This window comes from Polypterus senegalus, chromosome 12, assembly GCF_016835505.1.
Source record: "Polypterus senegalus isolate Bchr_013 chromosome 12, ASM1683550v1, whole genome shotgun sequence".
Classification (NCBI taxonomy): Eukaryota; Metazoa; Chordata; class Cladistia; order Polypteriformes; family Polypteridae; genus Polypterus; species Polypterus senegalus.
This window is the reverse complement of record NC_053165.1, coordinates 72,625,717-72,649,658: the sequence shown is the minus strand read 5'-3', so window position 1 is coordinate 72,649,658 and position 23,942 is coordinate 72,625,717. Positions and strand designations below refer to the sequence as shown.

Below are 23,942 nucleotides of genomic sequence, written 5' to 3'. Positions count from 1 at the left end.
TTCATTGAACATGTTAAATGGAAATTCCACCTTTATGTAAAATTTCCTTTACTTTAATATTGTTTTTACACCTAAAGCCACATTGCCATTTAACATGCTTTGATAAATCTCATAGACTGGGCACTTTAAAACTATGAAAGCATATGATGCAATCAACCCTGCATTTGTGAATTTAATTAAGTCTGTTCGAGAAAGAGCTAATATGATCAACACTTTCAGTGGGGTTTGTGTACTACAAAGGCACTTTGAGAAAAATGGCAGGATTTGGCAGCCCAGGCGATATGCATTTTTCATTTTTTCAAGAGGCTACCTTTGATCTATGCCTCTTTCTTGTTGTATTTCTCCATCTTTCTTCATCCAGTTTCAAAGACCAAAGGAGAAAAAGCAAAATAGTATATTGACCCTGGAGAGTTGATGGTATTTACGTTCCAACTGTTAAATTGGCAGAGATGGATTAAAAGAAAAGAAAAAAAAAATCACTCCACTTACACTTTGGGAAACTAATTAGAGGTTACAGGGTTAATAGAAATACATGGAGACACGAGAGGAACAAAAAATGTGTCAGTTTGTGAAAGGTCTAAGCAGTTAATGGGATCATTTCATATTAAAGGCCTCATATTTAAGGTGCTTTGTCAATGTTGTGTGAAGCTGCCCATAACATTTGCTTGTCTATGAGTATAAGTGAGCTCCCAGCTTCAGCATAATATAAGGACAAAAATGCTGAATCTGTTCATAACCTAAAGCTCATGTGTGTTGTAACAAAGGCGCTATATAGGCGCCTGACCCGACACAGATAGACACAGAGGCATGTATAAAAAGTACAAAGACTTTTATTTTTCTTCAGCTGTGGGACACGTCTTCCCCGTGCCACACAGCCCAAACACAGTCCCAAAGCACAAACACTATAGCACAACACACTTTTCTTCCTTTACCACCACTCCTCCACAAGCGTAGTCCTCCTCCTCCCGACCCTGGCTCCCTGAGTGGTGGTGGCTGGCCCTTTTTATAACCCACCCGGAAGTGTTCCAGGTTCTTGACCACCTGGTCCTAATTGTACCACCAGGTGGGGCTGAAGATTCGTCCAGCCAGACTGCTGAGTCCATGCAGCTCCCCCTAGCGGCCATCCGAGCCCCCAACTAGGCTTTGGAGGACTCCATCTCCCATGGAAACCTGCGGGTGGTTGGGGAATCACCGTCAGCCATGGAGGCTGCCACCAAGCATCCAGGGGGAGGTACTGGACTGCCCATGGTGGCTCCCCGGAACATAAGCAGCGGGGGTGTCCCTGCCGGGCATGGGACCGGCTGTCCTTCACAGTGTCCACTCATGAAAGACATCATCCATATCTGCAAGCACTGAAGATGAAACACGACTGGGGAATCAGACCTCATCTCATGGTACATAATCCGTACAGGTTTCAGCTAGTTTTTCTTGACATAACTAAAGGGTCAAGTGTGAATGAATCCACACTTTCAATGTCATAAATTATATCTAACCAACCAACCTCATTTTCGGGTTCAGGAAACTGCTCCTCTACTCTCTTGTGCAGCTGCTTGAAGGCCACCCTCATAACCGGGGGACACTGAGGAACAGAGTTTACAATGGAGTCCATGGTGTCAGACAAATACATGTGCAACAGCTCCAAGCTGCTTTCTCGTACTTCCTCCTCAGAGACTGACCCCTTAAAAGATATCCGCCTGTAAAAATAAGACACGCTCAAAAATAACTTTTTTCACATATGTACTGCTACATATAGTGTTTAAGCACTGGTGCATATCTGGGAGCAGCACAGTTGTGCAGTAGACAGCACTTCTGGTTTACAGCATCAGAGCCTGAGACTGAGACCCAGCCTTATACTGTATCTCTGTCTGTCAGAAGTCTGTACGTTCTCCACATGCTCACATGGGCTTTCCCTGCCTCAGATTGGTGACTCTGAAAGCAGCACAGTATGAGTGAGAGTTACTTTGCCATGGATGAGCATCCCACTCAGGGTTGATTGATATCATGCAAACAATGCCAACAGGATAGAAAATGGAAAGAAGAATGACAAGTCACTTTACTTTTAAGTATTTTTATATATTTCATATTCCATTTTAATAATTTAAACATTTATATTAATATTATATTTTGTTTTTTATTCAAATATTTTAAGTTTAGATTAAAATTCATTCAATTCTTTTTACTCCCATCACTATACTTTTCATCAGTCTTGATTTCACAAAAAAACAGTCCTTTCCTGAGCACTCTACCACAAGGCTTTTATGAAGCAAGCAAAGGTACAATTAAGAAGAATTATGATGCATTAATCATTTCCATTACTTTCTTAAAGCATTAATGTAGTTTCTTGCTTATGGTGCTGTGAAAGAAGAAGGCAGATTGTAAGAGACAGGTAAGTGTTAGCTTTTTATTGCATTGGATTCAAGGGCAAAAGAATGCCAAGAGCTATTAAAAAGCCCATGAATGGCTCAGTCCTATAAATCAACATACAATTCTGCATTAGCCTGCTATATTATTAGAAAAAAATGATCTACAGTGGGTGAAAGCTTAATAAAGACAAAAACTACCACATAATCCAAGTAGTACGTTACAGAACAAGACCTCCAACCATCCTTTTTGTGAACATGATTTTTTTCTCTTTGTGGGGTTGAAGGAAGCTTTATCTTATCTTATCCTAGCTGCAATGGGTGCAGGCAAGAAAAAACTGTTCATAGGATTCCAGTTTATTATATTGTTCAGTCATTCACACAAGATGTCAAATACTTAAAATGGCCACACATAGCTGATGGAATATGCCTTTTCTAAACTTTGCTTATTAATAAGCAGAAATCATGTTGAAAGGTTACTAACCAAGAAATCATTTTAAACCTTGGCATGATTAAAAATTATAACAAATTTTCAATCATCCCCAGTTGGAGGGACACTATACTAAAGGGACACTAAAGATATCAAGTAAATTAACACATCTGTGTCCTACTTCTTCTTACATCTCTCTGAAAATATAACATCTGAAAGTACTTTAGGAAAAAGCCATTGCCCTATGTCAAGTACATAGTTTCTTTATACAATCAGCATTGCACCCATATTCTGGGAGTCCTCATATTTGACCTTTTTAACATCTGGATAATGGAGACTCTGAGGACTCTGAATGTACACTTTGTCATTCACTGCTATTATTAATCATGCTTGATATTCAAAGAAATTATGCTCTTTTGACATTTAAGTCACACAATTCATCTGATTTTAACTCGTTTACTCAGCTGTTATGTAAACGCACTTTGGGAGAGTGTCAGGTTGCTCAACAGCAAAGGAACAGTGTCTGAATTCTGAGGAAAAATCACAGACCAATATATAATTTACAGTGCTTAAACTTTTCACAAGCTTATATATGGCACATAAAGAAGAATGTGCATTATGCTCTTGGGCTCATATTTATACAGTATCTGACAAACATTTTCCTATATGACACCAACACTTTCTAGTAGCTATAAATCTGTGTTAAAATTTTTTATCCATCCATTTCCTGAACCTTCTTATTCATTATATTGTTGCATATACAGTCGCCATAGCGTATTCCTGGATACAGAGCAACAAGATGTAGCATTGGGTGTGAAGCCACTCACACAGTTGTAGTTCAGATTTAGCAGTTAATCTCACTGTACTGTATTTTTTCAAATTGCCTTTTATCTGTTATATTTACTTTCCCCACTTCAAATAGGTTTAAAGCCAAACCAGGTGAGGCACTAAGGTTATCACCTTACTAGGCAGTAGAAAGGACATCTGACAATGAAATTTAATTTATAAACCATTGATGCAGCTAAGAGACCTATGTTTTAGGGCAGTGAGATCCCTAGTTGTCAGATTTATTAAGGTCCTGAAATAACTGCTAAAAGGATTTGGAAACAGCAGATGTCAGGAATATTGTGACCATTTAAGTTTATTTCTTCTGCAGCCGTTGCCCACCAGTATCATCATATCCCGTATCACTAATTGCCTCCAACTTGATTTCACAGTCATTAAAGTATTTGTTAACAGACTGCTATTAAAAGAATGTATGTAGTGTAACAGCCACATGAAATATATGCTAGATTTGAGAAACTATTTGAGTTTTTGTTCTATCACCAATTCTAATTAGCATTTGATGTACATTAAGAAAAGTGGTGTTCTGCAAGTTCAAATGGAATATATATCATGACTTCAAGAATATTAATAATACGAATGATAACAAATCGTGCTAGAGATTATTACCCCTTCATTTTTATTAGCACTAAATAAAATTATGAGACTCCATAAGTCTTTGTAGAATATACATTACATTATTATAGTGTTCTATATTTTTATATATATATATATATATATATATATATATATATATATATATATATATATATATATATACATACATACATACATACATACAGTGCATCCGGAAAGTATTCACAGCGCATCACTTTTTCCACATTTTGTTATGTTACAGCCTTATTCCAAAATGGATTAAATTAATTTTTTTCCTCAAAATTCTACACACAACACCCCATAATGACAACATAAAAAAAGTTTACTTGAGATTTTTGCAAATTTATTAACAATAAAAAAACTGAGAAATCCCATGTACATAAGTATTCACAGCCTTTGCTCAATACTTTGTCGATGCACCTTTTGGCAGCAATTACAGCCTCAAGTCTTTTTGAATATGATGCCACAAGCTTGGCACACCTACCCTTGGCCAGTTTCGCCCATTCCTCTTTGCAGCACCTCTCAAGCTCCATCAGGTTGGATGGGAAGCGTCGGTGCACAGCCATTTTCAAATCTCTCCAGAGATGTTCAATCAGATTCAAGTCTGGGCTCTGGCTGGGCCACTCAAGAACATTCACAGAGTTGTCTTGAAGCCACTCCTTTGATATCTTGGCTGTGTGCTTAGGGTCGTTGTCCTGCTGAAAGATGAACCGTCGCCCCTGTCTGAGGTCAAGAGCGCTCTGGAGCAGGTTTTCATCCAAGATGTCTCTGTACATTGCTGCCTTCATCTTTCCCTTTATCCTGACTAGTCTCCCAGTTCCTGACACTGAAAAACATCCCCACAGCATGATGCTGCCACCACCATGCTTCACTGTAGGGATGGTATTGGCCTGGTGATGAGCGGTGCCTGGTTTCCTACAAACGTGACGCCTGGCATTCACACCAAAGAGTTCAATCTTTGTCTCATCAGACCAGAGAATTTTGTTTCTCATGGTCCGAGAGTCCTTCAGGTGCCTTTTGGCAAACTCCAGGCAGGCTGCCATGTGCCTTTTACTAAAAAGTGTCTTCCGTCTGGCCACTCTACCATACAGGCCTGATTGGTGGATTGCTGCAGAGATTGTTGTCCTTCTGGAAGGTTCTCCTCTCTCCACAGAGGACCTCTGGAGCTCTGACAGAGTGACCATCGGGTTCTTGGTCACCTCCCGGGCTAAGGCCCTTTTCACCCGATCGCTCAGTTTAGATGGCGGGCCAGCTCGAGGAAGAGTCCTGGTGGTTTCGAACTTCTTCCACTTACGGATGATGGAGGCCACTGTGCTCTTTGGGACCTTCAAATGAGCAGAAATGTTTCTTTAACCTTCCTCAGATTTGTGTCTCAAGACAATCCTGTCTCGGAGGTCTACAGGCAATTCCTTTGACTTCATGCTTGGTTTGTGCTCTGACATGAACTGTTAACTGTGGGACCTTCTATAGACAGGTGTGTGCCTTTCCAAATCATGTCCAGTCAACTGAATTTACCACAGGTGGACTCCAATTAAGCTGCAGAAACATCTTAAGGATGATCAGGGGAAACAGGACCTAAGCTCAATTTTGAGCTTCATGGCAAAGGCTGTGAATATTTATGTACATGTGCTTTCTCAGTTTTTTTATTTTTAATAAATTTGCAAAAACCTCAAGGAAACTTTTTTCACATTATCATTATGGGGTGTTGTGTGTAGAATTCTGAGGAATAAAATAATTTTAGTCCATTTTGAAATAAGGCTGTAACATAACAAAATGTGGAAAAAGTGATGCGCTGTGAATACTTTCCAGATGCACTGTGTATATATATATATATATATATATATATATATATATATATATATATATATATGATATATATATATATATAGATATAGATATATACAGAGAGAGAGAGAGAGAGAGAGAGAGAAAGAAGCAAAGGTCTGTGATACAGTTTGCATATTTGTAACTAGATATCCACAAGGGGAGAAAATGAGTCACGTATCTTAAAATACTGTTTTATTCCTAAGCTTCCGACAACCTATAAGGTGCTATCACCAACCAATACACAAACTTTAAATGGTTGCTTTCCTTTACCTTTTCTCCTCTAATAAGCTTTGCCCACTGCCTCCCTGAGCTATGGCAGTAGGCTCCTTTTAAGGTGGACCCAGAAGCACTTCCTATGGCGTGACATGGCCAGCGCCCTCTTATCACTCCCCCCAAAGATCCCTAAAAGGCTGCACTATCTGCGGGTGTCCAGCTTGGGATTCTGTAAGAGGGACACTGCCACCTACTATAATGGAGACAAACTTCTACTTTTCATCCTCTTTTGCTGGTCCCAGAAACCTTTGGGGACCACAATCAAGAAGGGAATCATAAGGCGTCCCAGCCATGTATTGCCCTAGGTTATTGTATCCTTCTGTTTCTGGCATCCCACCTGGCTCAGGAATTCACCTCTGGCCAGGGTAGGACATTCATCCGTTTTCTAGGACATGTACATATATACATATTTTGATATATATATATATTGTCACACACATGTGATTAGGTGACAGGGTGATTCAGGGTGTGGAAACACAGGAAAAAGGGTTAGTAATATTTCCCCACAGAACCAAGGAAGACTAAACAATTTCTTTCATGCAGATGTCCTCACTTCTGTCCCTCCTTGATGACCTCACCCTACTTCCTGCCACCGTTATATAAAACTGCCGTTCCTCCATTAACTGCCTTTTGTTATTTTTCAGATATACTGTATAAAAGACTGGTATTAGTCCTTTGTGACTACTCTCTGGCAGACAATATACGGGCCTAATCCTCAACTCTTTTATTTTTATTTTATTCCTGTTACAATATTATATATATACTAGGAAGCGTCGCCCCCCTGCTCACTTCACTCGCCAACCCCCATTTTTCTTTTTCCAGATACACACTTTTAAGATTTTTTTTTTCTTTGAATTGTTGCTATTTCATTAGTTTCACTTTTATTTCAGAACTTCTGTAAAAACAATATTTGCAATCTTTCAAGTCCTAATGTGCTGAATCTTTTTAATGAGGTCAGTGAGACATGTGTTTAATGATAATTCATGACAGGTTTGTCTGTTTGGAATTTCAGCACAGACAAAACGATCAACATCATCAGCAGTTAATTTTTTTTTTTTTTTGCAAAGTAACCAATAAATGCATGTGAGGTAAACTCTGTTTTTGAAATTCTCTTGACTTAAACTTCAAAGCCTTACAATATTTACATACTTCTGAAATATCACCTATGTCCATATATATTCAATCTCTATTTGCCGTTTCGTTATTTCTCAGAGTAATAATGTCTTTCTTTGCACTAATGCGTTGTTTACTTTCTTTGTTTTGACACTGTTGTTTTTTTCTGCTTTCATATTCTGTATCTTGCTCTGCATGTGTTTCGCGCCTACGTTTTTTTTGAGTCATTTGAACTCCAGTATTCATTATCTCTAACCTGCTCTGCATGTGTTTGGCCCCCTTTTTTTTTAACCTCTTTATGACGTTTTACTTTTGTTTTCTACTCTGTCTTTTATTTCTGATCCTGCTTTTGTTTCAATGACACCTGGTCCGTGGTGATTGTTTTCCCTTTTTCGAGTAATAATTTCCGTTTGTTTGCGATACTGTAATCTTTACATTATTTTTTTTTATACTTTCTAATTTTCCTACTTTCATATTTTTAAGTTTCTCCACATGTGTATCGGCCAACGTTTTTTTTTTTTATTTGAGCCTTTCGAATTCCACTGCTTTCATAATCTGTAACCTGCTCTGCATGTGTATAGCACCAACGTCCGGATTAAACTTACTTTTTTTTCAGTTCTTCTTGTTCCGGGCTGATAATTACTTTCCTTATTTTCTGAATTTGTACCTTGATTATTCTTTTTTGTCTCTCCAACGCTTCTGAGTCTCTTTTCTCCACACTGCTTTCTTCTTCGCTTAGTCGTCTATGTTTCATTTATAACGTACTGTTCTTATATGCTTTATATACGCTGAGAGCCCTGGATCTGTGTGTGCTCAAAGCCAAAACATGAGTTAGACAAGTGTGTTGCTGCCCGTGATCTAATTTAGTTGTAAGTAGGGCGTGTCTTGCAAGAATCTCATGTTCTACGTCATCACGAGACAGTCCTGGGTTAATCTTTTGGCACATGTTTAAGTCTCATGTTTAAGGTCCCTGCGAGATGCTCCGTGGCAATCTCTTTCGTCTCACTGATCTTTTAAGTGTCTTCTGTGATCTTAACGTGAAGATCGCGTCTCATCGCCCTACTGTTTCTCTCCAGGATTTTTTTTTATAATATATATATATATATATATATATATATATATATATATATATATATATATACTGTGACAGGCGCCTGGCGTCCATGCCCAGTCGGACGCCCCTGCACACTGTATTCAGGGAGAGCAGCCCTGGACAGTGCAATACCTTCCCCTGGACGCTAGATGGCCGCCCCCCTGGACTGGTGTAGTGCCTCAGTTTCCCACAGGGCTCCCTGGGAATTGGAGTTGGGGGCAGCCCTGTTGGGTCCCGCAGGTACCGGCAGGGGGTGCTGTGTTTGGGACTCCTGAGCCCATGTGGACAACAGCTTCATCACACCTGGAAGTGCCACCGGATCTTGGTGATCAAACACCTGGAGCACTTCCAGGGTGACCTATAAAAGGGAGCCAGCAACCACCACTCATCGGCTGGAGTCGGGTGGAAGCAGGACGAGGCACGAGAGAGGTGTGGAGGCGGCCCGAAGAAGAGGCATTTGTGGCCAAGACTGTGTGTGTTTGGGGTATTGTGCACGAACTGGGTCTGAGTGACCATTTATAATTGTTGTAAATAAACGTGTGGTGGTTGAAAAACAACATGTCCGCCTGTCTGTGTCCGGGTTGGCTCCACTATATATATATATATATATATATATATATATATATATATATATATATATATATATATATAGATAGATAGATACTGTATATACACACACTTTTTTTAAATAAAAGATTAAAAACAGGTAATAAGTGTAAACATATATTCACCGGTCAGTAAACATGAAGTGTACAAAGCTTACTAAAAAGTGAACCTCAACCCATAACTTCAACGAAGTTGCCAAAGCAACATACAGTTCTTCTTGTTAAATTTAACAGGCTTTACATGCTGAATCAATGTGACAGATCTGTTTTTGAGACTCAAAGCCTAAATAGCTACACACATTGCACTAGCACTGAACAATAGTGTGGTAGTATGCTACACTACACATCATATTTAACCTGACCTTTTTAGGGAAATGGAAAGAAGCCAGAAATTGTGTTTATTTTTAAATATTTATCTATGTTTACTACAGATGAAACATGATGCAATCTTGTCCATATTCACTTTCTTACTAAATACTGTGAAGTTGTTTGTGTTGTTAATGGCAATTCAGTCTGGTGTTAACTACTAGAAATTAGGTTAGACCTACTATAGTTTTTAGTTACTTACAAGCAAAATTGTCTCTTTAGTATAACACCATGATCACTATGAACAGAGTAAGCAACTGTTAAATGCAGCCTATGTCAAAAAAGAAACATTGAACATTCAGAGGCTTTCTGCCAAGGGCCATTAAGAGTTGTACTACTGGGAATTATTTCCAGTCTACAGGCAAGCATTTAAAAAATCACTTAACTAAAAATACCAGTAAACTAATTGGGCTTCAAGGCTACTAAATACAATTGGAGGCGTAGAGGAGACACAGTGTTTGAATTTTCATCTCTTTCTGAGAGGGGAGAAAACTGGTGGGAGGCAGTTGCTTAGCAACCAAGCAGAGCCTTTTCCTCCTGGGAATATGGCTCTAAGAGAGTTTGATCTGCAGTCTTCATCACTACTCCTGTAATGCACCCCAAAGCTTCAGTGACAAGGACAGTGACAATACTATTATAAGAAGAACATTTTAAAAGAATCATGCTGCTAGATCCTGGCTTTGGAAAGAGTGCAGTAAACCTGATTGTAGCTGCATATTCTAGAGTGTCAAGTTAAACACTCATCACCTGAGGTCTTACTAAAAATGGACTGGACAGACATTAAAAACAGCTAAAGAATCAAGACAAAGAGAAAGACAAAGGGGAAGAGAATTACATTTTGTGATGATGTTCAGCTACTGATTTGTTTCTGAGATACTACGCAGATGTCTTTAGAATGCAAAAGCAATAGTGTGTCTACTAAAATGAAGCACGGTAGACTCAATAAAACTGCAGCTATAAATAAGTTAAAACACCAACCACCTTCGTCTAAAAGCAACTTCCAAAAGCATGTTAATTTGCACCTCCAACAAACTAGATTAAAAACTCTTCACCACATAGTCATTTGGGTTTTGTGGGGACTAAATTAGAAGAGACACATGGAGGACAATGTCTTTGCGAAGTCACATGCCTGACAGTTGTCTTGAAAATCTAGAAGAAGCAAACTCTGAAGAAGAACTTTGACCCTGGCTTAGCACCACCCATCACCTGCCTCTTTTTCCAACTACAGAATATAGACTGTGCAGAAGCTGATTTAAGGAGTCTGCACTTGCATGAGCACATCAACTCCAGAGACTTTAGCTGGACTCCAGTGCTGTCCTCAGGTACATTGTTTCATCGAAACCTTTCATTAAATGAGTTCTTCCCAATTGGGATCATAAACAATCTTGAGTTTTTTCTTCTGTTTTCTTATACTACTTATTAAATTGTGGGCTGTCGTCTCAATCAATTATTTGAGAATGCTCTTTGAGTTTTGGAATTATAATACACTTGTGTGATAGAGGAGACCTAAATTTCTTTGTAGACAGCACACCCCTCTGGATAAATAATCATAAAAGGATTGTTCTTCTCCATGGTGTTCAAGTATGAAGGCGTACACCATGAGTAAGAGAAAGGACGTGAGGGCAGACTAACGCAAAAGAAACAAACACACTTGGCGCTTTAAATGTTGAAACAACAACTCAGATGAATCATGAATGACAATATTTTTCCTCTTTCTGTACTTGTAACATGTTCACAGATACTTTTTAATTCATTCCAAACAGTGAAAATAGTAATGCAACAATACTGATTAGAAAAGAGGTGTCAACATGAACATCACCTATACAAAGCATTCTGAAAGCCTGACAATCACCCCATCACAACAAGCAAAACCTGAACTGAATTTATATGCACTACTCACGGGTACTTTTTTTCTGGCATTTTTAACCTGGTAGACCCATTCAGTTTTAAATATATGTGATGATAGATATATACGATTGCTTGCTTTGATTAAATGAAATTGTAAGTTTAAAATACTGTATGGATATACTGTCATGTTCCTCCTGAGGTGTTCATTTTTAAAACTGTACTAATCAAACTTTTAATGCTGATACTTAATTGATATCTTTTTAGTCTTGTGAAGCACCTTGTGATGGAGCAGAGTGATAACAGTGCTGCAGTAAATGGAAAAAGATTGATTGATCTAGATTTAAAAGGTTCTCAGCTCATATACTAAACAAGAGACCATCAAGTATCAATCATCATACTACACAGTATCTTTAACAGCAATTAAGCAGTTTTACAGTGCAAACAAAATTTTAAAACACAACCAAATTTAAAAGTTAAATGAGTTTAGTAGTGTTACAGAAAGTATTTAGCCAGCAGGGGGCACTAAGGTACCAATTCATAGCTGTATACGTCTTGAATATTGAGTGAATAGTGGTAGGTAGGGAATTTATAGTAACGTTTTAGGAGTTTCCAAAGATACTACAGGTGCAGAGTACTATCCCAATGCAGAATGTGTGGACCCCAGTGGACAACCCTAATGAGATGCAGGAGCACCTGGGGGTGCTAGAGGAAGCACTTAAAGTACAACCCCACAATAGTAGGACACCAGAAATACAGTGAACAAAAATAATGCAAATCTAGGCTTCACAGAAAATGCCAGGCTAAGACACCTTTTAGATAGGCAGCACTAAGCTAAGATCCTGGAACAAGCCACCAGGCCAACTTAACTATAATTAAGGCTAAAATCATCCAAACACTGGAGTAAAGAACCTTAACCCATTTGATTGTAAACTTGACTGTTGGAAACTCTTAAGTCATTATTGTTAGAGGTGACAATGTGGTATAGTGTGACAAAGGAACTGAGCTTTAAATCTGTCAGTACAAACTTCAGACCCACTATGCATTCCTCAGCAAGTCACTTAATTTACTTGAACAGTATGCAACTGAATTGCATCCTGATCATCTAATAATTTTGTTGGATAAAGACATCAGACAAAATATACACCAATACTAGAAAAAAATAACGGAAATTTTGAACAAAATTTTCCAGGTTAACAGATCAACTTAGTTGTACAGCAGGGGTGTGACAGCACATTTGTTTTGAGTAAGTGGGACTACAAAAACTTGTAAATGAGGGGAAGACGATTAAAAGTCCACGGAAAAGGTAGGGCTTTAACCTGGATTTAAATGTCTAGATAGTTGTAACTTTAAAAAGAGATCAAGGACAAGACCTCCATAACCACAAACCTAAATGATTTTTTTTCAACCAAGACTGTCAAAATAGAGGATATGAGGTCATCGGAAGTAAAGTCTTGAAATCCACATTGGGTTCACACTTTTCTGCGGAGTTGTGCCAGTTTAAGTAAATTTCCATCAGCTTTGTGTTTTTAATATAGATAGAGTTATTACCAGCATCCATACTAGTGATTTTAAGCAACTCTACTCCTGTACAACTCTTTAACGTATTAATGATTATTTATGACTATGACATCACTTGCACTTTCTTATTCTTTGATATGGCAGATTTACTTCATGAACAACTAAGTCAGCAACATTGTACTAAAAAACTATTGCACTGTTATAAAGTCTTTCATTGTATTAAAGAATGCAGTTTGAAGTTTGTTTTGAAATTCTATGAACATTTCTAACAAATAAAAACGCTGATAAATAAATTAAGGAAACTAAGCAATTATCCATAAATTGTAATACTTAAAAAGGAAACGAGTCAAGAAGTGCACTATGTATGTTGTTTCTCCTGAGCAGTATGACCTCACAGATCCTATTAATGCTTTCCCTGAAATCACAAGGATGAATACACCAACATTTGAGCCTACTTCAAATAAAGAAAACAAAAAAAAAAAACAGACGAAAATCAAAATATTAGACTTGTTTTACCTTGTACGGTTCAGTTCCATCTTACATGGGTCCAATTCAATGTATTTCTTCTCCTCAAAGATTCGATTCACAATTGGCTTTAATACCTCATGGAGGTAAAGCATTCCAACTGCCTGCAAACATTAACAAAATTCATAAGGCTTTTCATAAACCAACCATTGTAGTACATGATTAATGAAAATCAAAAACAACTACAGAGAGACAAGAAAAACATGTTTCAAACAAATAATATGGGAAGGGTGATATTTGATTGTCGCATTGCTTACGGGAGGAATACTTAATGTAATATAATGAAAGAGTATTGAAAATGAATGTCAGAATAAACTGAAACTGAACTAAAGATCCAAATTGTAAACTGAATGAAACACTTAATCATTTCATGTTGGTGAGATGTGCTTGACCAGAAAAAAAAATGTTATGAAACTGATATGGATGTTTAGACATATAACCTTTACAGGTATTTATGCAGGTGGCTACTACTATACAACTGAGACTGCTTTTAGGTAGAAAATGGCTGTCATCTGTTTAAGGGGTGCTATTGTGTGAAACTACAGTACAAGGACAAGTTGAGGTGGTGCTGAGATGTATCATTCCAGTCCTGGGTAACTGATCAAACATAAAAACATAACATACCTTCATAAACTGTTCCATAGCCTTTGAAGCAAGAGAGTTGGATCTGAATAGAGTATTAGGATCCGCTGAAGAGGAAACCAAACAGTAACCTGATTAGTCTGTAGCATATCATTTTAAATACAAGTAACAAAATCAGCTCTTATGTTCATCCCATATTTTTCCCCAAGATTTTAACAACAGACACATGAAATAAATGTTTTTTGTTTGGTTTCAGAAAGCCAGGAAGTAGAACGAAGGATGCTTGCAAAGCTCATCAAGTATACCATAAGCCTAGTTTCAAATCCCATTTAGAGAGTTTTGCAGAATGTCCATAAGTTTGCAGATCCTTAACAATATAAACACATTACTAATCATTCAAAAGTATTACTTATGTAAAAGGACACTGCCTATATTTCATTATATAATTTTGCTAATTCAGTTCTTCAAATCTTTAAACTTATTGACACTACACCTTGATACCCTCAATGACCAGTAGCTCCAAAGTCTTACTGGACTGAACAAGCACTTCTCAAATACATTTCCTATTTTTAGGAGCTGGAAAATGTTAGGACAGAAGGGTAGAAAACAATTTTCTAGTATATAATTTTATAACTCACGCCTTGAACAACAGAAACATTCTTTTATGGTGAGAATTCTATAACATTGTAAAAACAGAGAAACTGGAATTCTCCAAAAAGTCAGATTCCACCTCAAGCTAGGCTTACCAGGTGGATGGGGTGGCTGTATTTTTCCCTAACTGCTGTACTTGTCTTTAAAGAATGGCTTTTGGATTATACAAGTCTACCACAATGCAGGCACTTGTTACCATGGTAATACATGTTGAACCCATGGACAGATTCGTTATTTTTACAGATGGGAAGTGAAATTGCCTTAGAAACGGAAGACTGGTAAATATCACATCCTCCAAACGTGCGTCCTCCAAGGTGAAACACCCTTAGCATCTCAAAGAGGAATCCCACATTTACCTGGAAAGATCATACTGTATATTGACCCTTTCTGATGAGTTTCCATAGCCACCAATACCTCATCTGTTTCCATAGATACAGTAGCCAAATCACTCATAATTAGGAAACAATCTCAATCACAGCTCATTTTTTACAACAGAAGTATCGGGTTTTTATTATTCATCTATATTAAATGCATTTGATACATTACCTTTGTATACTAAAAAAAAAAAAAAACACAAACATGAAAAATTACATAAATATATAATTAAGTCCTGCAATATAGGTAAATGAACAGATAATCATATTACGCATCATTGTCACTCAATAATTTCATAAAACCCTTATTTAAACTTACAAAAATTTGAAGTAATTTTATCTTTAGACTGCTCTTTCTCTTTAACCAGCTTTTTTCAAAGATCATGCTAAAATGCACATACACCAGCTTGCCTAACTGTCTTAATGAGACTGCTCTTTTACATTACTATTGCCAATGTATAACTGTTGTTAAAAAAGTAAAAGTTAAGTAAACATAAATGGCTGAAGGACACTTCACTGCTGGTAAGCCAATGACGAAAACATGATCACTGCTCTATCCAGGAATACTTAAATGAAAAAGGCAAAAAATTGAATGTTCTGCTAGGATTGTAATCGAACAGCAGGAGGCTGACAAGCGTGTATGAATATATGGTGTAGATCAAGCTGACCACCATTTCCTATATCTGGTAAAACATTACAAATAGGAACAGCCATGGTTTGGCTGATGCAAACAGTATCATGCAATAGCAGAATGGATGACAGCTGCTGGCAACCACAATGGTGCCAATGGTACACAATGACTGTAGTCAATGTACAAGGCAGAATAAAGCAGTTGTACAAAATATGAAAATATCAACTTTCGTCAGTATATTCATTTGGCTCTCCTTGGGAGAATATTTGTTTTTAGATTGATTCAAACTGGCTATCCCCAAACCTGATGAGCAACTGGAACAGTAAGTTCCATTGGGACAAGAATAACTTGGATCATCTTAGAAGCTGTGAGGGGGGAGAAAGAAAGCAATGCTACTTCTAATTTGTCCCTAATACCCCAATAACCATTAGTGACAACATAACAATTCGCTTCACAGCTGTATCACCTGGCAATAATATGGAATCTGTGTCAAAACTATCGTATGTTCAATGTACTACCTTAATCTAAGACTACAAAATGTTAACAAAAGTTCAGAAGAAATACTTCCATGACCAAATAGTGAATTTTTTGAGCTGGAATGTCATGGTCTCAATCATAAATTAAAGAGAAAGGAAGTACTCTTGCACTTAACAAGCCCAAATGCCAAGATAGGATTTTTACAGGAGACTCACTTATTAAGCAAGGACCAGTTTTGGTTGCAAAGAGATTGGTCTGGCCAAATTTTTCACTCTAGCTATACAAAGAAAACCAGGGGTGTGGGAATCTTAATACACAGAACTATCCCATTTGTAGTGTCAAATGCAAGATCTGATTCTGAAAGGTGATATGTCATGGTGACCTGCAATTTATCTAATACTAAAATGATTTTGATTAATATCTATGCACCTAACGTGGATGATAGAGCTTTCTTCCTTAATGTATTTGTATCTATCCCCAATGTAAATACTCACACAATTATAATGGCCGGAGACTTTAATTGTGTTTTAAATCCAGACCTGCATAGATCCTCAGATACAACGGTGATAACATCTAATACTGTAAAGATAATTACACAGTTTGTAACTGATCATAACTTACGTGACCCATGGATGTTCTTAAATCCTAACCTAAGAGCATACTCCTTCTTCTCATGCGTATATCACTGTTACTCAAGAACTGATTATTTCCTCATAGACAAAAATTTTTGCCCGCAATCAAATCTTGTAAGTATGATGCTATTGTTATATGTGACCATGTACCTCTGATCATGGAGCTTAAATTACTGCACCCTACACACTAATCTCGTAGCTGGTGTCTTAACCCGTCATTAGCCGATGAGAATTGTACAGAATTCATATCCAAGAAAATTGATTCACAGAAGTTGAATATGGTGTCCCGCAGGGCTCAGTACTGGGACCTTTTCTGTTTTCACTTTACATGCTTCCACTGGGATCTCTCATTAGGAAACATAATGTTAATTTTCACTCGTATGCAGATGACACCCAGTTATACCTTTCATTTAAATCAAATGAAGTTTCTCCGATGTTGTCTTTAATTAGTTGTGTTAGTGAATTAAAGGAATGGATGAATGAGAACTACTTGTCTTTAAATACAGATAAAACAGAGATGTTAATTGTTGGAGGGAATGACGCTGATCACAGCAATATTTTGTCGTCATTTAACTCAGTTGGAATCCCAATTAATTTTACTGAATCAGCCCGCAATCTAGGAGTTATCTTTGACTCTAGCATGTCATTTAAAGCGCATATTACAAAGTCGTCCAAAACCTGTTTTTTCCATCTTAAAAATATTAGGAAATTAAGGCGCTTTCTAAATAAACAGGATTGTGAGAAATTAATTCATGCATTTATCTCTAGTAGGATTGACTACTGCAATGCGGTGTTCACTGGCTGTTCAAACTGTTCTCTATACAGCCTCCAGTTAATCCAAAATGCCGCTGCAAGAATTATTACAAGAACAAGAAAATATGAACACATAACCCCAGTTCTTAAATCTTTACACTGGCTCCCAGTTAAATTTAGGGCAGATTTCAAAATCCTCCTTTTAACATATAAAGCATTAAACGGCCAAGGTCCAGCTTACTTGTCTGAACTTATCATGACTTACAAACCTGAGCACACATTAAGATCTCAAGATGCCGGTCTGCTTAGGATTCCAAGGATTAATAAAATAACAGTGGGAGGTCGAGCTTTTAGTTACAGGGCCCCTAAACTGTGGAATGGTCTTCCTGCTTCCATAAGAGATGCCCCTCGGTCTCAGCCTTTAAATCCCGGCTGAAGACTCACTACTTCAGTTTAGCATATCCTGACTAGAGCTGCTGATTAACTGTACATACTGCATCTCTGTTGTTAGTCATTAGCACTATAACATAAGTAACATGAATAATTATATTTGAATACTAACCCTCACCTATTCTGTTTCTTTTCTCGGTACCCAACTGTGGCCATTGGTGCCACGGCCCACCTGCCAAGTTGTTTGCCTGCCTATGGTAAAGTCATCCCTGATGGAGTATCACAGGAATCATGGGAAAGAGGGGTCCTTTCATCGGAGCAATGTTTCAGCCGTGGCATGGCCAAATGGAGATGCAGCTAGATGGATGAGGTCTCCAGGACTCTAAAAATATCGAAACCTAATTATGTCATATCATCTACTGTTAAACCGTAATTCTAAAATTTTTATTATGCTGTCTTAAGGAATTGTTCTGTTGTGTATATTGTATTGTATTGACCCCCTACTTTTGACACCTACTGCACGCCCAACCTACCTGGAAAGGGGTCTCTCTTTGAACTGCCTTTCCCGAGGTTTCTTCCATTTTTCCCTACAAGGTTTTTATTGGGAGTTTTTCCTTGTCTTCTCAGAGAGTCAAGGCTGGGGGGCTGTCAAAAGGCAGGGCCTGTTAAAGCCCATTGCGGCACTTCCTGTTTGATTTTGGGCTATACAAAAATAAACTGTATTGTATTGAGACAAATGCATCTTCAGAGGTCTCAGCAGGAATACTCTGGGAAAATCTAAAGGCATTTTTAAGAGGTCAGATAAATTCATATCTTTCTCACAAAAACAAACTGGAAGCCAATAAGGCATCTGAGTTAACTAATAGAACAGATCTAGAATACCCCAGGTCTCCAAATAAGGCACTGTATAGGAAATGACAGGTTTTGCAATCCCAGTTTAACCTTTTGACTACTAAAGGAACAGAAGAGCTTATCTTTAAATCGCTACATCATTATTATAAACACAGAGAAAAGGCCAATAGCCCTTTGAGATCTTATCAATGAAAAGTGCGTTACAAATAAAATCTATTATTATTATTATTATTAAGATCTTAGCCCAGCAAATTCACAAGCAGGAAGTCTGTAATGCAATAAAAGCAATTGATAACACAGACAGACATAAAATTATCCATCCATTATCCAACCCACTATATCCAAACTACAGGGTCATGGAGGTCTGCTGAAGCCAATCCAACACAGGGCGCAAGGCAGGAAACAAACCCCGGGCAGGGCACCACCCCACCACAGGGCACACACACACACCAAGGACAATTTAGGATCACCAATACACCTAACCTGCATGTCTTTGGCCTGTAGGAGGAAACCGGAGTACCGGAAGAAATCGACGCAGACACGGGGAGAAAATGTAAACTCCACGTAGGGAGGACCCGGAAAGCGAACCCGGGTCTCCTAACTGCGAGGCAGCAGCGCTACCCACTGAGCCGCCGTGCCACCCAATAGAATTATTGCCCATAAAAATATAACTGATCCTGATGGCTACCAAGGGGAATTTAAAAAAAAAATCTCAAATAAGTTAGCTCCACTATTATTAGCAACGTTAATAGAAGCTAAAGACAAAAAAATTCTACCTCAAACTTTTCGCCAAACATTAATTACCATTTTTCCTAAGAAGAACAAGTACCTAGTACAATGTGCACCATACAGACCAATCTCTCTTCTGATTAACAATGATAAGATACTCTCCAAAGTTCTAGCTAGAAGGATTGAGAAAGTGCTTTCTTCTGTTATATCACAAGACCAGACAGGATCTATTAAAGGCAGACACTTAACTTCTAACCTTCGATGTCTGTTTAATATTATATATTCACCCTTATATTTAACACCCCAGAGATCCTATTATTTTTAGACGCATAAAAAGTATTTGATATGGTTGAATGGGGCTACATATTCACCAAATTGCACAAATTTGGATTCAGCCCAAATGTATTTGCATGGATCAAACTACTTTATACTTATCCAGAAGTCTCAGTTCGTATTAACAACATTATTTCAGATAAACTAGAATGTGGTACTTGACAAGGATATCCCTTATCACCTTTGGTCTTTGCAATCACCATTGAACCATTGGCTGTATAGCTTTGAAACACATCCGAGATAAAAGTGATTTTCAGAGAAATACTTGAACAGAAAATATCACTATATGCAGATGATATGGTACTGTATATATCAGACCCACAAAATTCTGTGTCAGCAGTCCTAAAAGCATTAGCAGATTTTCAAAAGATATCTGGACTTAAAATCTATTTGAATAAATGCATGCTTTTTCCAGTAAATTGGTAAAAGTAAAAGTAAATACTGTATATAGGGTAAATATTACAAGTAAATATAAAGCTTTTTTTCAATAAAATTTTGCTGCCTACATGGAAAAAAAATTAAATAAGACAAGACTGGATGGTCTACCTTCCACCTTACGTTAGCAAGGACAATCAACATTGTTAAGATGACCACCCTTCCCAAGTTGCTCTTCCTATTTCAAAGCATCCTCATATACATTAACAAATCATTTTTTAAGAAATTAGACTCAATCATAACTTCATTTATTTGGAATCCAAAACATCCACGCATCCAAATGGTGACTCTAAAACGACCTAAACCAGAAGGGGGCATGGCACTACCCAACTTTCAATTTTATTACTGGGTGGCAAATATACAAGCTATGAAGACCTGGTCATCAACGCAAATTGATGAATATCCATAAGCCTCATCTGCAATAGAAATAAAATCTTGCACTACTTCTTTATATTCCCTGCTCTGTGCCCCTGTTAATATGAACTACCGTCATTACAGCAATAATCCAATTACTCTTCATTTGCTCAGAATATGGAATCAATGTAGAAAGCACTTTAAGGCAGAAAAGCTTTTATCTGTTGCACCTCTACATAACAACCGCCTTTTTCCACCCTCTCAAACACATACAGTAGACTATTCAACGTCTGGAAAAAATCAGAGATTAAAACACTTAGGGACTTGTATATAGAAAGCTAGGGGGCTTTGCCAACCCCCGTGTTTGGTTTTCCGGATACACACTTTTAAGATTTTTTTTCTTTGAATTATTGTTATTTCATTAGTTTCACTTTTATTTCAGAGCTTCGGTAAAAACAATATTTCGAATCTTTCGAGTCCTAATATGCTGATTCTTTTAAATGAGGTCCGTGAGACATGTTTAATGACTTTGTACCATAATTCAGGATAGGTTTCACTGTTTGGAATTTCAGCACAGACAAAACCATCTACATCATCAGTAGATTATATTTTTTTTTTGCAAAGGAACCAATAAATGCATGTGAGGTAAACCCCGTTTTTGAAATTCTCTGACTTAAACTTCAAAGCCTTGCAATATTTAAACACTTCTGACATATCACCTATGTCCATATATTCGATCTCTATTCGCCTTTTCGTTATTTCTCAGAGTAATAATTTCTCTTAATTTGCGCTAATGCAATCTTTACTTTCTTTGCTTTGACACTGTCATTTTTTTCTGATTTCATATTCTGTATCTTGCTCTGCAAGTGTTTCGCGCCTACGTTTTTTCTGAGTCTTTTGAATCCCAGTTTTCATTATCTCTAACCTGCTCTGCATGTGTTTGGCCCCCTTGTTTTTTAACCTGTTTATGACATTTTACTTTGTTTTCTACTCTGTCTTTTATTTCTGACCTCGCTTTGTCCTGTTTTTTTTCAATGACACCTGGTCTGCGGTGATTATTTTCCCTTTTGAATTCCACTGCTTTCATAATCTCTAACCTGCTCTGCATGTGTATGTGAACGTCTTTATGAAGTTCTTCTTTGTCTTTTACTCTCTGTCTTTTAATTCTGAGCCTGACTGGACGTGCTTTTTTTCAGTTCCACTTGTTCCGGAATGAGAATTACTTTCCTTATTTTTTGAATTTGCACCTAGATTATTCTTTTTCTTTTTTGCATTTTTTTCTCTTCAACGTTTTTGAGTCTCTTTACTCCACGCTGCTCTTTCTTCTTCGCTTAGTCGTCGACGTTTCATTTATAATGTATTGTCCTTATACACTTTATATGCGCTGAGAACCCTGGATCTGTGTGGGCTCAAAGCCTTTACACGACTGAGTGTTTTGCTACCCGTGCTCTTACTTGATATTGGTTGTAAGTAGGGAGTGTCTTGCAAGAATCTCATGTTCTACGTCCCCGCAAGATGGTCCTGGGACAATTTCTTGGCACAAACACTCATGTTTAAGGTCTCCGCGAGACTAAAGAGATTGGCCACGGAGCGTCTCGCGGATGGGGGGGGGTCTTTTAAGTGTCTTCCGTGATCTTCACGTGAAGATCACATCTCGTCTCCCAAGTCTTTCTCTCCCAGGATTTTTTTTTTATAATAGAGAGATGTCTTTGCATCCAACAAACAATTACACAAATACAACTTCTCATCAACACAATTCCTGTAGTACTTTCAGGCCAGAAACGTTGATAAACAGAATCCACCCAATTTTCCTCATCTTCTCCCTTGTTCTATTCCGGAAGAATTATTGATCAGTCTTGAAGACTCGGATAGCATCTCTACAATTTATTTGGTATACTCCCAGATGCCCTTAAAGTAGAGAAATATAAACAAACTTTAATTTCCTTTACTACACTACTAGCACATAGACTGATCTTGCTCAACTGGAAGAATCCCATCCCACCACTCACAAATCAGTGGGTAAACAATGTTTTATACTATTTGAAATTGGGGGAAAGAAAATTTTACATAAAGAATCTGTTTAAAACATTTTAAAAATATGGCAGGATCTAATAAATAACATTTTAGAATAAGCTTCCACTTTGAGAAAAGGATACCCTACTTTCTTGCTCCATTAATAGAGTAATTTCAGTTGCTGAATCCTCCCTCTTTCTCTTGGGTGGGGGTCAAATTTTGTTTTATTTTGATTTGTTGAATTTTTACTTGACTGTAAGAAATGTTATCTGTTTCTAATTAAAATCAATAAAAGTTTATAAAAAAGAAAACAATGCATACTATTAAAGAAAAACAACTATTTTACTTTGTTAAATCTGTTTAAATACATAAGATTTTGCCTGGTCTTTGATTCACTGATTCACATAACTTCCCACTACATTCCCAAACAGACAAACTATTAAAGCCCATGATCCCTAGTCACATCACATTCAATTTTTTTTCCTAGCCATCAAGTGACAGCAAAACATTTTTTAACAATGTGTTTGCCACTGTAAGCTCTCACCATATTGCCTTCATAAAGATCAGAAGCATTTATTTTGCTTACCCCCTCCACTAATCAGGAAATAGATGACTGGTTCTATAATCAGGACACCCATTTTCCTCACTCTGCAGTCTTGGAACACTCCTACTCAAAACCATTAAGCTCTCGCTCGTTCATCACAAACTGCTTCAGACAGTTGCTAGGCACTGTTTCTTGCATCCATGTCAGTTGAAATCTTGCAGCCTTCGTTAGGAGAGATTAGACATCTGTCAAGGGGCTATGTGAAGATGCAGGAACAGCTATACACTAAACCCTTGGGATCCCATGTCCTTCCTTACTTTGCTTTATTTGCATTGTATACATTTTTTTTTAGCATCTATAAAATCAGGAATGACCAGAAATGCACTATGCTACACACAGTTCTAGTTAAAAGGCTTTTTGAATCACATAATAACACAGGTGCCCATGCTGTAAATATTAAAAGGAGAGCCAGAAATTGTTATTCCAGGGGTGCTATAATAACAGAGGCAGACTGGAGGACAGTTAAAAAAAATATTCTAGTTATCCTTCAAGTCAACAATTGCTGGCAGTTGGGCACACACATTATACTTGGGCACCTGATCTCTATTTGATTAGACAGACCCGAATAATATATGCTGGAGTGCAGGAGTGCATGGATGCCTGGAGCTGCCAGGAAGAGAGCTGAATGGAAGAACCCGGGGGTTCTACTGAGCATTCTTGATTCCAGAAGTGATTGAAGGCAGGCACTGAGAATGTCTCCCATCAGTGCACTTAAAAATTCCTTTCTGTTCACA

The 23,942-nt window shown here is 37.6% G+C and overlaps 1 protein-coding gene across 4 annotated transcripts in view; it reads right to left on the bottom strand.

The window, feature by feature from the left end:
• LOC120541009 (rasGAP-activating-like protein 1) overlaps nt 1-23,942 on the bottom strand; it is a 146,593-nt gene that overhangs the window by 48,528 nt on the left and 74,123 nt on the right. For all 4 annotated transcript variants that reach the window (XM_039772237.1, XM_039772233.1, XM_039772236.1 and 1 more), the window contains exons 11-13: nt 14,023-14,087; nt 13,390-13,502; nt 1,502-1,694 (exon numbers count right to left, since the gene is read on the bottom strand). In XM_039772237.1, the coding sequence (XP_039628171.1) occupies nt 1,502-1,694; nt 13,390-13,502; nt 14,023-14,087 (371 nt within the window). The remainder of the gene's footprint in view (nt 1-1,501; nt 1,695-13,389; nt 13,503-14,022; nt 14,088-23,942) is intronic.